Here is a 16,151-nt window from a genome sequence, read left to right on the forward strand (position 1 = left end):
CTTCAAACAGATTTTCATTGTTATTTATTAATTCATTAAAGCAACTTGGGAACTGTCTTTGCTTCTGGACTCCAATAATTCAATCTCTTCTTGATGCTTCTTTTATGTAAAAGCATAAGATAATCCTTCTCTCATAGCAATATCTTCAGAATTAATGTGTGTGAAATCTGCAGGAGTGAAGGAAGAAGTGCTAAGGAGAGCAATCTATTTGAATAGTTGTTCCCATGGTAGGAAAAGAAGGCCTTGTATATGCTGTTGTGGTATACTTTTCAGTTGTATCCCGTAAGGATGCTGTAACACAGAAGGATATTCTATTTCTTCATTGGCTGCTTATCATCACGTATGGTGCTTAGGTTTCCAGAAGCCTTATCTGTGCAAGTCAAGCAGTAAAACTGGACAAGCAGATGGGAAGAGCAATATTTTGAATGCAATTGTACTCATTCACAGCTTAGTAAAAGCAAATAAACTCCTTTCAGTTCACACAGTCCTGAGGGTACTCACAAATCTCATACAAAATAGTCAAAGCCTACATCAATTTGGATCAAGTATCTATCAATTATCAGTCTGCAGCCCTCTGCAGGACTCTTGCTGCTATACAGAATGTATTGCCTGATGGAATGATTTCCTCCACTTTCAACAGTCCTTGATAAAGTCCCACCAAGCATTAGGAAGTTTTCCTTAGCATGCTTTCAATGCTGCTGAACTGTAGTCTTCTTGCAATATCTAAAGGAGTCTCCCCATCCTGAAAGAAACAGATGAAGTACATCAGACTATGATAAATATAAGTACAAAGAAGTTTCCTGAACTTGCCGTCCTTGGTGTTCTGCATGAATTTCACTGTCACTTCTTTGTTCTAAAGAAAAGTTTTCAGTATGTGCTGTGTCTAACAGAACTCTTACTGAAGTATAGGGTAGCATCCTTGCCTCTGCTCGAGTAGCAACAGCTGATCCACCATTCCCTGGGGATAATGTCCAAAGATATTGCAGAGTTAAGAGCTAACACAGTCAAGAGCAACACAGTCAAAACTTCATTTGTCTCAAATGAACAATACAGATACTCCTGGATATTTCTTGTGACAGTATTTGAGCTTCTTAAAGGACAGCAGAAGCTTGACTTAGCCCCTTTCAGAAGAATGGTGTCTAGTGCTACACAGAGCTCCTTGGAGGGCTCTTAACACTTCTCTGCATCCTGCATCTTAGGAACAACTGTAGCATAGCTCTGAGTTGAGCAGTTTTGCCAATCTAGTGAATGTGTAGACTGTTGCTGATGGTAGAAATCCAGTGTGAAGTATCCGGACTTAAAGTACCTGTTGCCAATAAAGGAAATTGGGCAAAAATTGCTTTAAACCCCACAGCAAACAAGTTTGCTGCCAAGAAGCTGTGCACTACATTTTTTTTTTTTTAATTGCTACACACCATCTAAGGCTTACAACATATTGATTCACCCTCCTGATAAGGTTACCCAGTTATAAGCTTCACCTTCTTACCTGATTCTTTACAGAAATATCTGCATGAGCTTCAAGCAGGAGAGGAATGACTGCCTGATTTCTCATTTGACAAGCGTAGTGAAGGGCTGTGCTACCATACTGAAGGGAAACAGTAGGACACGGATTTTAGCTTTATTCCTTCTTTAACAGAAATTAGGTAAGTAGTGCTAGCAATATCCCCTTATATCTTATAATGTTCCCCCTAAAAATTGGATGAATAAAATATATAATCTCATGTTCCAATGCACAACACAGTAAAGCACATTGTCATAATAGCAACAGGAAAAAATCCTCTTCTAGGATGCAGCTGCTAAAACAAGTCTGATACCTTTAGCAGGAAGCCAGTAACTCTTCACTTACTTCAAGGGATTTCATGATCTCTAGCTCAATAACTATTTCTTAATTTATATTCTTTGCTCAAACTTAAGTATTTTAGAATTTGATTGCTATTAAAATTGTAGTTTCTCCTTTTGTGCATTGGAGGAAAGGAGCTCCTTGCCACACCCAAGCAAAATAGTCAACACAAACACTACACGTGGCAGACCAATACACTCTAAAGACCAAAAAAAGAAACAGGGTCTAGTGCTAAGGCATGACCTTTGCCCAGAGGTCAACCTTAGCCTAATGGTGATAAACTCAGAAGCTATATCATCACATCACAGCAGTCAAGAAGCTGATAATCACTCACACTGGTCTAAGTAAAAGCATACATCTAACAATGTCATGCTAGATTTTAGATGCTGTGTTTTTCTTAGCTTCAGCAGTTGTTCCAAACAAGTTTGATCAAAAAACTACACTAAGCTGTCAGTGGAGAATTGTTTCTGAATACATTACATAAATATTGCTAAAGGGTCAAGTACAAAAACTAAATCTTCCTGTTATATCAGTTCAGTCTCTGATCCTACTCCGAAAGCCGTATTGCATAGCTAGAAGTCTGAAGTCTGCTTTTACTAATATAACATGCATACAAGCCACAACTACATCTATATAAATCCACTTACAGAGTCTGTAGCATTAACATCAGCTCCAGCCCAAAGCAACATCTTGACCAGGTTTTCATTCTGTTTCGTCTTTGAGATCTGTTTAGTGGCAGTGAAAATGTACACGGTGAGACATTTCAACTGCATACACTGTTAAGTAGATGTTGGTTAGATACTGTTTTCTCTGAATAAGAAGTGCCTGACTTCTGCAAATACCAGATTGATGCAGTGACATAACCCTGCCCCTTCACCAGCTACGCTCATAGTGAAAACTTTGCTTCTTCTGTTGCTCTCCATCAGTGTTTGCTGCAAAAAGAGCAGCCCATGTTCTGTGTAGTTTCATGGCCTGAAATATCTCCATAAGGAAGGTGATAGAGGAGAAGTAAATGTGTAGGGCCTTTTTTGCTTTCAACCAGACTCACCATGAGAAGATATCCAATAAGCAAAACTGGCATGAGGATTATGATGAGCACATAATCAAGGAAGGTAAACCGTTTTCTGACAGCATAATGCAGACAAGTGCGGAGTTTCTAAACATAAAATAAAATAACTCTGATTAGTATCAAAATCACTTCTCTGATTATATCTGTATAATATTGACAATACTAGATCCTTTCTGTATTTGACAAACATTTTTATTTAGGTTATCAACTAGAAGTAGTTCTCTGATTTTCAAGCAGAAACCATCACATGCAGTTTGTTTCCTTCAAGTGGGTGCACATTTGACTCATACAGACTCAGGGAAACTAGGCTCCACATGTAAGAACAATGGGAGATTCAAAGGATTTCATGAATATGGCTGCAGACTTGACTGTTGAGAGAAAGAAGGCAGAGTGGAAGTCTACCCTGACCCAGCAAGTTAAATCAGCAGGAAGAATCCCTGCCGCTCCTCACTTACAGAGGTTTTGTTACTGAAGTAGAGACATAGAAGAGCTGATGTCACCTACATGAAACAGGAAATTAGCAACACCCATAGCAGACTCCAGTGAGAAGAGTTTAACAATCTTTGAATATTGTATCTACCGAAGAAGAAGAGAAGAGCTATTAACTTGGACATTAAAGAAGATGAGTGTCCTACAATTCATTAAACTGGAGTCTGACAAATCAGGTTATGGTGTTATGTCATGGCCCAAAATAAGCTCAGAAGCCTTTCTGTGTAATCATCTGCTTCCTATTCTCAGTTCTGAGCACCAGTCAAGCTCTTCACCCAAGAACTTAATTCCATCTGTGAAGGTGAAAGAGAAAATAATTTAAGAAAACCAGGCAAGGCTAAGAAATGGCTGCCAATGCAATAAGAACGATCTTTCTGCAAAAAGAACATTTCAAAGGGACTTCAAGGTGAGACAGAGTCTTCTGGATCAAACAGAGCAGATAGAAGTAAACATTTCACTAGTCTCATACACATTTGCTGTGAAAAAAAACATGCTGGACACCAGAGGTGTAAAATAGCACGAGTGTGTAGGAACTTGCTAAACACTGACTTAGAGTTTGAGATGATACAACAGAATTGACAAGTTTAGATAATTTTTCCTAGCACTTTAGCACCCTTAATATCATTCCAGCTCCCACAAGAACAATTGTGAACAAGTGAAGCCAGAATATGCATTTTCCAGGCTCCTTTTCTTTGTAATCTATGGGAAACCTGCCACATAAACACACTTCCTTATCACCCTAGGGAAAATAACCACTCATGGCTGTTCTAGAAGGCAGGCAGATTTTAGAAAAATATGGATTAGGGGAAGAACAGACAGAAGGCTGCTCCCTTCAGCCCTCAGGTTCAGTTTCCTCAGGGATCCTTATGGGAGGAACGGACAGGCTGTCTTTCAGATCTTCCTTTTAACTATAGGGTGAAGATAAAGACAGATGGAAAAGAAAGGCTACAGGAAGAACAGATATAAGCTGGAGGGCAGATGAATGCAGAGTGCTGCAGGCAGAACTCACTGGGGACTGGGGATGACATGCAGCATTGACTAAATGGGAAACAAACAGAGAAACTGAGGATGGCAATGTTTGTTATATCTTGTGTGCATTGTCAAGTCAGGAAAATAAATGAGGAAATAAATAGAAACATAAAGGTTTACTGAATTACAACGTCAGGATTAGACATGCCTGAGCTGCAAACAAAGCTAAGGTTTAACAGTACTGCCAGTGTTCTCAGACATGTACTCAAAAGAGCAGCCAGTGCAAAGGCTGAGTCTGTGACTACTTACCTTGTTTCTGAGGTTGACATCAGCATTCTTTTTAAGAAGATAGCTAGCAATTCTGTTGTTTCCTTGCTTGCATGCACAGATTAAGGGGGTATCTCCACCGAAGCTGTCCTGGATATTCAGGTAGTTGCTGTTTTTATCCAAAAGGAGCTGAACTTCATTGAAATCGTTATTATAAGCTGCCTGACAAATGGGCTGAAGAGAGAAGAGAATGTTTGTCAGCACACACCATTCACTAACATCTCCGTACAGTCCATCCTGACTGCTTGCACGTCCCAAGAGTCTGCCGCGCAGCCCCGACAGAGGGTTGCCATTCCAAGCGTCTTCCAGAAGATGGCGGTAAGAGATACACCTGCAGCTGTACGTAGCTGTCAGCCCTCAGTGTGAGAAGTCTGACATGGACCGCGTACAGAGCATTAATTTTCTGTTCATTTTGGAACAGAAAGCAAGCAAGCTCTGACAAGCCCACACCTAGCCAAGCTTACAGCAAGCTTTCCCTTCAGATGGGCACTGCTTGAACAAGAGGCATAACTCCTGACTCATCAATTCACAGAGCAAAACCACATAGCTGGTGAAAGTTGAGCCAGAAGTATTTTTTTTTTTAATGAAAAAAAGAAAGGAAAAAAAAAAAAAAGAAGAAAAAAACACCACATTTCTTTTATTGGGCTTCAAAGTTAAACCTCGTACCTGAAGAATGTGGACATATATGGCCACAGCTCAGATCCTGCTTGGCTTTTGAAAACTGCTTGCTGCTCATGTCTTTGCTCAGTATGTTCAAGCACCTCTGACCGTATTTGCTATTCCTTCCCCCTTTAGCAGTAAGAAGTCAGAATAAGCACAGGTAGAGAGAAATAGGAGTACTATACACTTTCAGTCACCAGCAGGCAGAAAATAACAGCCTAACTTGTAACATTTGAAGTTCTTCAATCGAAAAAAAGAAAAAAGGTTTCTTTCTTATTTCCTCTTCAATATCAAGGTTCTTTGCCATTTTCCAATATAGTGTATTTCTTCAGTTGCTACCTGCAGGTTTTCATTCTGATCCTCTCTGTATCACAGCCTAAACATGCTACAAGATCTATCTCTAAACTCTGAGTCCTCTCTACTCACCCTCTCCTGCTGTTACACTTTTTCCACATAAAAAAGATTCCTCTTATTTACATTTTTACCTCAAACATTTACCTACAGTACAAGCTTGCCTCCAATATCATTGCTGCTCTTTTGAACAACTGCACTAGATAAATGATTTCCCAGTGTAGAGAAAGTACTTTCATGCTTGCCAGACCTTGTGTCACTTCTGGTTTTGTTTTCATTATATCAGACAAGAATTTACAAAGAACACATGCAACAGTGTAAACTTGTGTCATCTGTCCATATTCTTTTAATCCATTCCTATGACATTTGCTACACATTCTTTCAGAAACAAACCAATTTTAATGATTTAGAGGAGAAATCCCTCTTTTAAATTGCCTACTGGCATAAGAACCTTGAATATCTGTGCCATTTAATTAATCTGTTTGGCTAACAACCTCATTCTCAGTCATGTCTGTGTCTAGGACTACACCTTCACATCCACAGAAAAGAAGCTCCAGTGCACTCTGTCAGTAGTGAACAGTAGACTGTTACTCTTGCTTTTAAATACAGCTCTGTTCCTTTAAAGATGCAGGAGATTTGCTGCTTGGCTGAACACTGGCTTAAATCCCAGCCATTTACTACACAACCTTACTCCTTTCTACTCTGATTCTTGCTATGCCAGTAGCTAACGTCATCAGATGACATGCTGTAGTGTTTTTCTTTCCACACTGCTTCACAGAGTTTTATTGCTCAGCCACTGACAGAAGTATTTTTGACTGATATTTTCATTGACCCAAAGAATCTTTTTCTAAACCTCACAGTACTGTTGAATCCAGTTCTAGAACCATGAATAGTGATGAAGAAATTATTACACTCTAACAGAGTACATTACTTGGAACTGCAGTCATCCACAGACAGGCATGCAAGAGCCACACACGCTCTTTTATCTTCTGAAATTGGCAGTTCTAACAAAACATCTCAAGTGCAGATAATTTAAGGAAGCAATTCCCAACCAGCTAATATATGTGTAATTTAAGTACTTAAAGTAACCTTTAAATGATTACCTTTTCAGTGAAGCGGGGTGTCTTTTTTAGAATTGACTCTTTCACAAATTAATGCATTCCATTCATTGAAACAAACAAAAACAAACAAAAAAAAAAAGAAACACTGCACACAAAACAAACAGGTTTTGTGGGTTTCTCTTAAGGCCCATTATTATTCTGCAGGTTTGCATCCTAGAAAATGTCTATTTTAATCAAAGAAAATGTATTAAAGGTGAAAAGGCCATAGCTCTGACATACAATATACATCCAAAATTGACAAACAGGATTTGAGGTCTGGAGGAGCAAAGATACAAGCAGGATATTTAACAAAGGAAACCAAACAACTATGAGCACATTGTTTTGATCACAGTAGTATTCAGGACATCACAATAGTATCTTCTTCTATGGAGAAGTACCTGGGTGTTCTGGTGAACAACAAGGTTGGCCATGAGCCAGCAGTGTACCCCTGTGAGCCAAGAAGGCCTATGGTATCCTGCAGCATATTAAAAAGAGAGATCCAACAGGGTGAAGGAGGTGATTCCCCCCATCTACTAGGACCTAGTGAGGCTACATCTGAAGTACTGTGCCCATTTCTGGGCTTGCCAGTTCAAAATAGGCAGGGATCTCCTCAAAGAAGTCTAGTGGAGGGCTGCAAAGATGTTAAAGGGCCTGGAGCATCTCTCTCATGAGGAAAGGCTGAATAACATGGGTCTGTTCAGTCTGGGGAAATGATGACTGAGGGGGACATCTGATTTATAAATGCCTAAAAAGAAGTGGGAGGCAAATGGATGAGTGGACTCTCACCTACACATCACCTACCAGCAGCCTGACCACCCCCACAGGACTCTGAACAGACCTACTCCTGCTTGTCAGTGGAGCACAGGAGATGTAGCATTACCCCCAGCATTACCCCATGAGCTCTGAAAAAAATGGCTGTGAAGAGTGGGAAGCAAGAACTTGAACTTGAGCTTAGGTATAGAGAAAGTGAGTGCCTCTTCCAATGCAGCAAAGCCCTTCACTTCTTCCCTCACACTCCTGCAGAACCACACAACATGCAGACATGCTGCACACCATGAACCTAACAGCGTGACGCTGCACAAAACACATGCTAATAGGGACACACATTAGGCAACAATTTTCATGGTTAAAATCACTCAATGCAAGATCACAAGATATGAAGTGAAAGTAAAAGAACATTAGCTGACAGATGGAAGGGTAACACCTCTACAGAACTGTTTTTGGTATCAGTTATAGGCCATGTGGCTGGACTGAGTGAACCTGGTAGTTTACTCAGATCCAGATGAATTGCACACTAAATTTTCCTACTTGCTTTCAGTGACTCCTTGCTTAGATTTGCTAAAGTAGTAATAAAAAACCAGCTAGCAGTTCAGCAAGTTCTGCCAAACATGATAAAAGTTTGTTAAAATGAGGGTGGTGAGGCATTGGAACAGATTGCCCAGAGAGGTAGTGGGTGTCCCATCACTGGAGACATCCAAAGTCAGGCTGGATGGGGCTTTGAACAAGCTGTAGGTGTCCCTACTCGCTGTAGAGGAGTTGGACTGAATGTCTTTTAAGGGTCTCTTCCAAGTCAAATGATTCTGAGATACTATGATAAAGTTTCAAGGCACAATACAAAGAAAAAAGCATTCAGCCACTAGGGAGTAGGCTAAAGGTAAATCTGGGACAAGAATTTCAAGTGGAAATTGCCTTCTCTTTTGAGAACTGCAAGGGACAGCCAAAGTTATATCAAATGTTTTCAACTGTCTAGACAAAAAGGAATATTTCATGTTATAAAGATATTCTGAATCAATCCACAGCCTTTTCCTGTGTGCTAAAAGTCATGCAAAGGCCTTCTACAAACTAAATGGGAAAATATAAACCATATTTGGGATGCTAGGGAATATACTAGTATCTCTTCCATACTTCTCAGCAAATAAATCTTGCACTTTATTTGCACTTCCGTAGATTTCTATCAGTGTAAATAAACTATCTTACCAAGAAAACTACATCTCACTAAAAACACTTTAAGACAAGAAACCAATGCATAATATATGATTAACTAGAAAGGACAGAAAACATGGAGAGCCTTTGAACATTCCCTAAGCACCATTTTAATTCTACTAGATGACTGTTTCTTGTACAATACTATCTCTGAGTAGCCAAACTGGAGAGAGACAAAAAAGAATGTGATGCAGTCTACTCATTCCATCAGTGTGTGAATGCACAGATTCAAGGTCCCTATAATACTGAAAGAAAAGATACTTTCATTGAATAGCCTTTTAAAATTAAAAGAGTGTCTTTCAGGATGAAAATGTGACCTTTTAAAGGAACAGATATACAATGCTATACCCAGAAAAAGAAGCAGCAGTGCTACACATTGTATTCACAATCAAAAAAGAACTGAAATCTTTATTTGTTCCCTAGGGTGCAAATGGAAAATTTATAAAATAATGAATATGCTTACATAGCATTTATGTTGAAATCCAAGGTTGTGCTGACTTATTTACAGTCTGGGGAAAAATTCATAAGATCTAAAAAATTTCTTTTAAGTCACATTTCTAAACCGAAGCTTCTCTAGATAATGTTTCCTTGGGCACCAGCTTTATTATCTGTATTCAACATAAGTTAAGGAGTCCACATGGAGTTCTTAGTTATTCATACACAATGTTCAGAATCACTCTGATCTCAATACAGTACAACAAAAAACGTTGAGCAAACATGAACTTTGTCTACAAAGCCACAATAATTATACTGGTTGTTGTGCTTATTTTGCTCCTACTAATGGTACTTTTTTCAATTTGTAATAGCTGAAGAACAGTATTCCAAAGGAAAAAAATTGCCATATTTTTAAGCCCATGTACGTGACGACATGAAGGAAACAAAGTAAAACCAACATATATCCATAGCTTCAATAGCTTCAGTTACTGTGCAGAAAATGACCACGTACCTCTGAATAGAATATCCCCATACCTATTCTTCTCTGCTTGAGTTCTTTCTTGTTCACCAGCCCAACACGTTAACCTCGTTTGAAATGCTCTTGAACTTGTTTGAATCTGGTTAACATTTAACTTAAAACACAGGAATCACTCTTCAGCTACATTTGCCTTCTGTGCTTTCTACTTGGTGATATGAAACAATTGTCTTCAGAAACCCAACCCAGCAAGGTAAACGTGGGAACAGCAGCTTACAGGAGACTGAAAGAACAAGTTGCAACAGAGAGAAACATTTCCCTTTGTCATCTTTGCAATAACAGCCTCTGGTTACCAAAAAAGGAAAGCAGTAAAATAGGCTGGGGAGGGGATGGGTGGTAGGGGAGGAAGGAGAGAAGAAAGAAAAAAAATAAGCTAGTGAACAAAGGGGGCAGAGGGGGAAAACGAGTAACTAAGAACAATATGTAGCTTGCCACTCAAGCTACTTTGGGTTTACATATCCCAAACTAACTTCAAGAAAACCTCAGAGGTATACTAAGATTCCATACCTTATTAAAGAGATTTCCTGGTGTAATTAGTTTCAGTCTCTTATTAACTAGACCAGCCCATTTCATCATCTGCTAACTCACCTCTTCCTAGCCTTGTCCAAACATTGAACATGACTCACAGTAGCCTCCTTTTGTGGTTTCACACTGATGAACAACTAAATACCACAACTGCTCTTACACCCTCCCCTGTCAAAGGAAAGGGGAGAAAATATGGTGGAAAAAGGCTCAAGGGTTGAGGCAAGGAAGACCACTCGCCATCATGGGCAAAACAGATTCAACAGAGGGAGATTAGTATAATTTATTGCCTACTACAAACAGACCAGAGAAGTGAGAAACTAAGATAAAAACACCTTCCTCACCCTGCACTGTCCCTCACTACCAAAACTTACTTCTAAAATTCCCATTCCATTTGAGTTTTCAAAGTTCTGAGGGTAAGATGACTGTATTTCTGTAGTACACTCAGCCAGCCTTTCTGAGGAAGATATGTGTATTTTAAATATCTATAAACACTCCAAAATCTCTCTTCTCTTTTTAATTTGTACTCATTACGTCTCCTCTCTTTCAAGCATATTAAAAAAAAAAAAATACATGTGCATGCAACTGCCCATTTTGAGTTCAAGTCCTGCGTCCAATTTCCAGGAAAACATTTGAAAACTTGTTACCACACAATTTTCACATTTCTTCTTCAGAAAAGTTGGGAGACAAATACAAAGGCTGGTTTGAAATCAGCACCTCCTATTTTATTTTGTTGGCCCACAACAACAGGGGTACATATTTGTGACACAGCAGTAAGACACAGCCTTCCCACCAGTATTCCATGTTGTTGCTGTGCGACAGATGGCAGCAGAGGGGCAGAATAATAAAATGGTGTCTGACGTGGAAGTGCATATGAACCAAAGGTGTGTCCCTGAATTCCTCCACGTGGAAAAAAAGGCACTCACTGACATTCATGAATACTTGCTGAGTTTTTATGGAGATTGAACAGTGGATGTGAGCACAGCGAGGTGGGGGGTGGCACATTTCATTAGTGGTAACAGTGATGTGAAAGACAAATCATGTTCCGGACGGCTTGCAGAGCTGTCTCATCATGAAATCAAGAGCTTCTCGATCAGTTCATCTGTCTCTGGATTACAGCCCGTGTAGTGCGTACAGAGCGGGTATTGGCTTCAGTGCATTGGAAATGGTGGCAGCAACACAGGAATATCACAAAGTTTGCTCAAGGTAGGTCCCAGGAATGCTTACACAAAAAGAAAGAACTCATATGCAAGTTTGACAGGATCTATCTCACCAATGAGGCAAAAGGTGGCAGTTTCCTGGATGGTACCATTACTAGTGGCAAGACATGGCGTTACCTTTATGAGCTGGAGTCAAAACAGCAGTCCATGGAGTGGCAGCATGTGAATTCCCCATGGAAGAAGTTCAAGATGCAGCCTTCGGTGGGTAAAACAACATGCACTGTCTTTTGGGATGGGAAAGGGGACATCCTTCTGGAGCATCTTGGGCCTGGAGCATCTCCCCTATGAAGAAAGGCTAAGTGAACTGGGTCTGTTTAGCCTTGAGAAAAGAAGACTGAGAGGGGACCTGATCCAGGTTTATAAATATCTGAGATGTGGCGGCCATAGTGGTGAGGCCAGTCTCTTTTCAGTGGTACGTGGAGACAGGACGAGGGGAAATGGACATAAGCTGCAGCACAGGAAGTTTCGCACGAATGTGCGTAAGAACTTCTTCACGGTGAGGGTGACGGAGCACTGGAACAGGCTGCCCAGGGAGGTTGTGGAGTCTCCTTCTCTGGAGATATTCAAGTCTCACCTGGACGCCTACCTGTGCGACCTGGTGTAGGGAACCTGCTTTGGCAGGGGGGTTGGTCTCGATGATCTCTAGAGGTCCCTTCCAACCCCTACAATTCTGTGATTCTGTGATTCTCTGGAACCAGTCAAATAACCAACCCTGACTGATACACTACAATGCTGACTAAGCTGAATGGTTGAACTTCCCATGCGTGACCAGAGGAGAATACAGCCTTTCTTGCAACACAAGAACACCAGGTCCCACACCAGCCTGAAGATCATGGAACACACTGCCAATCCTGGCTGGACTGTCAAACCACACCCACCATGTATTCCAGATTGGCACTTCTTGACTACTAAACTTTTAGGCAGATGAAAGATAGTCTGCGTGGGCTACGTTTTCCTAGCAACAGTGTTGTCACAGGAGATGTGATACAGTGGGTCACACCTCTACTGGTGTAGATTTTTACAAGCCTGGCATGCAGGCTCTTGCTCATTACTGGTGAAAATGCATATTTAATAGTGATGATTGTGTTGAAAAATAATGTTTTGTTGCTCAAATAGTTATTATACTCTTTGTATCTGTTATAGTTTAAATGGAAATAAATCAGAGACATTACTTTTGGAGCAACCTACATAGAACTGCTTACATTCAATCTTTCCCTAGTTAAAGTAGAATAGTTTCATGGACTAGCATTAGTTTGCTAACACAAGTTCTAAGCCTTTCAATGGCTGTTTACCATAAGAAAATTAGGTTGGATTGTAACTGAATCTTATTCTACATGTACCTGTGATAAATCTCACTACAATTCTCCCAATATATTGATCTTTCAGCATGGTGCAGAGACACAGAAGAGTAACATCTCAGAAGTGAAAGGTCCTTGCCAGTATTTCATTATGTCCAAACCTTAAGGAATGGGCATTCTCCCAAATAAACGCCACCTACTAGCTAAGTGGTTGGAATTTATAAACTACAACTCATTTAATGAAGCCTCAATCACTCAGCTGTTCTCTATAATAACTTTATAGGATACTTAATCCTCTGCTAACACCACTACACAAATCCACAATAGCAAGGTGGATTTTGGCTAGGGGATAGTTTATTTATGGTGCTGTGTTTTGTGTTTGTGAAGAAAATGTTGACAACACACCAATATTCTAGCTCTTTCTTGGCAGTGCTAATAAAACTTCACATCCTTTTTTTCCTTCATGTTGCCTTACCTGTGTGTGGTCTGGGAATGCACAAGAGGTTGTGAGGGGATATAGTCAAGACAGATGACCCCCAGCTGACAAAAGGATATTCCACGTGATATAACACCAAGTCCAGAAATAACAGCTGGAGAAAAGAAGGAGGTACGGAGGGCACAAGACTCTCACAGTTACAGCTTTTATCTTCTCAAATAAAACCTACACATAGTGGAGCTCTGTTTAACAATTTACAGGAAAACATCTGCCTGTCAATGGGGTGACAAATGGTCAAAGCAGTGAAGGAACTCATTTTGTGAGTTTTTTTTTTTTTTTTAATTAACTTTCTGTGTTCTTACCCTTCCGATTCTCTTCTCAGCCCCACTGTGAGGAATGAGCAAGCGGCTGTGTGGGAATTACTTGACCAGAGTTAACCCATTATAAAAGGAATTTTTTTAAATAAGAAAAAAGAGCACCTACAAACAGCACAGAGATAGCTTCAGGCATCACCTTTCACCAGATCACGTAGGTTACCATTTAATCCAGCATCACACCACTGACACATTTGTAAATCAGAAAAGTGACTACTGTGGCCAGAATTTTAGCTGGAAAATAGATAAGCAGCCCAATTAGATGAGAAATGAGATTAGCACAAAGGAGATTTGTAGAAATTTATGTATTCACAGGTTGACTTCTGCTTCAGATATATCCTTAGTGGTTGATTGTACTTACAAATGATTCTTTGAATCCTGATTATTACGATTTTTTTGTAGTTGATAAATAAGTCATTTTTCTCCAAAAGATACCAGGATTCAGTTCATGGGCAAACTGGGAGCTATTCAGCCTGTGTACTTCTTGAAAGAATTTCACAACACCCAAAATGTTTCCTGAAAGTCAGAAGTATTGTCCATTTGAAAATCTCCACAACACCAGCAAGCACTACAAAACTGTACAATGTATCCTAAGGACAGAATACAGGAGCCAGAGCTGCTGAATTTCTGTCTCTCTCTTCTGACTTGCTCTTAGGATTCATCATTCATAAAAGTTGATTCAGGTCTGCCTGAGCTACCATCCCCATAACCAGTTCTCTAGTAGTATTGCAAAATTTGAAACATAACAGCTCTTGAAAAATGAGTGGAGCTTTATATTTGCACAAGCCTGTAGATATACAAGCATTTGCAGCATCAGTGTTATCCTATAGGGTATTTCTTAATCTAAATTAGTCAAGTAGCATACTGAATGGGCGATGCCTCATCAAAGTCATGTATCTGATAAACAAGTAACTCCTTTCCCATGCACACCTGTTCAAACAGATAATCATCTGGAAAACGTAGGAAGAAAACTTAAAAGAACAACAAAAGTACTCAGAAAAAGGAATAGAGCTCAGAATCAGAAGGAAGACCATCTCCTTAAATGAATACTTATATTTCTATTTCAAAGTACTTATTTGATCTTCCCCAGAATGAATCCCTGAGAAAACTAAATCCTCACTTACAGCAACCACATTTTTGCCAGAATTTGTAATGTCTTCTTTAACCTTAGTAGTAGATAGTTTTAAATGAAAAACATTGACATGGCATATATAACTCTTACTAGTTAGATCAAAAGTTTAAGCTTCTGCTCCCAAAACCTACCTCCCATCCTGTAGAATCAAGCCCAAACTTCTATTTTTCCACATCACGCAGCACAGTCCCTGTACCAGACAGTGCTATCCACTGTTTGCCCCAGCACTGTCAGGGCAGCCCAGCCTTGCTCCTCACAAGAGGGCCCAGCACCATCCGTACAATCCACAGCTGCTTCAAGTCCCAAAATACTCTAGTCTGTCCTCTGCCAGACATCATCTTGCACACTGCCTCCTGGTCTCATTGCAGATCTTCAGTGTGCTGGCACACCATGGAAAAGGAAAGTTCTGTTTCATGTTTCCAGCAGTTCTACGCAAGGTGTATATTCCTCTTGTCCTCCATCTCCAAGCCTGCAAATCACCAGGGATTAGTTTAGAGGCACAGAATTAGACGCTGGGAGTTAAGACATACTTAAGTAGTTCGTGCTATGTCCAGCAGCAAGTCAGACCCACCAGGGTCTTAAGGTTTTGCTCCAGTGTTTTCAAGAAAGAATACTTACTATCTCAGCTGTATGCACCCTCTGTGTGAGGAAAGCACCACAATATGTTCAAGAAAATGACTGTATGTCTCTCAGGTTTTGTGCTTCCTTTGCTGTTTTTATAAGCACTACTTTCATCATCACTTTTCCGCGTCATCCTCTCTTTTCTGAACAAAAGATAAGAGACAAAATCTGGCTTTGTCTACCTTTTGCTCTTCACTTGATCACTAATAACTAACAATATCATAAATTATGTGAACATCGTACATCTTATCTGCTTGTGTGATATGGAACTAGATAAAATACTGTAAATTATTACAGACTGAATTAAAATTACAGTATTGCGTTACCTCAATCTACAGGAGAGCAAGGTCTGCTATCTCATACTGAGCAAGGATATCAGAATAGACATGCTGTGACATTTTTCACTGATCAATCACTTTTTTTTTTTTTGTCAATTCCACAGACTACTTACTACTTTAAAAAGCAGAACGATCCCTGTCATTACTGTTAGGTATTAGGTTGATCACTAACAAAGACTTGCTTCACTCCATTTTTCATACATGAAACAGCACATTAACAGCATCCGCATTCCAGTGAAATCGCTGTACAAGAATCACTTTCACGTGGTGTTCTTCTAAAATCCCACCATGATAAAACACAAGTTCTTCTGACAACATTTAGCAGTTAATTCACTGAAGGGACTGGTGCACATGCAGGAGAATTTGACTTTGTCTTCTAGCTCCTTAAGAACACACACTATCATGGCTATTGTCAGGAGGCCAGCTTCAGTGGGGACTGAGCCCCTGGGCTG

General features: G+C 39.9%; 1 protein-coding gene across 2 annotated transcripts; it reads right to left on the minus strand.

The window, feature by feature from the left end:
- Positions 1 to 8: 8 nt before the first annotated feature.
- ANKRD22 (ankyrin repeat domain 22) lies at positions 9 to 10,361 on the minus strand. 2 transcript variants are annotated; one of them, XM_085229239.1, is made up of 7 exons: positions 10,266 to 10,361; positions 9,735 to 9,981; positions 4,677 to 4,868; positions 2,889 to 2,996; positions 2,488 to 2,565; positions 1,487 to 1,585; positions 9 to 742 (listed from the first exon to the last, which is right to left on the minus strand). In XM_085229239.1, the coding sequence occupies exons 2-7, from the start codon at positions 9,753 to 9,755 to the stop codon at positions 665 to 667; spliced, it is 576 nt and encodes a 191-aa protein (XP_085085365.1). In that variant the 5' UTR covers positions 9,756 to 9,981; positions 10,266 to 10,361; the 3' UTR covers positions 9 to 664. The 2 variants fall into 2 exon arrangements, with proteins under 2 accessions (XP_085085365.1, XP_010712789.1); XM_010714487.4 differs by lacking the exon at positions 10,266 to 10,361 and having other exon boundaries at positions 9,735 to 10,017.
- Between the last annotated feature and the right edge of the window lie 5,790 nt (positions 10,362 to 16,151).

This window comes from Meleagris gallopavo, chromosome 8 (genome assembly GCF_905368555.1).
Source record: "Meleagris gallopavo chromosome 8, MGAL_WU_HG_1.1, whole genome shotgun sequence".
Taxonomy (NCBI): Eukaryota; Metazoa; Chordata; class Aves; order Galliformes; family Phasianidae; genus Meleagris; species Meleagris gallopavo.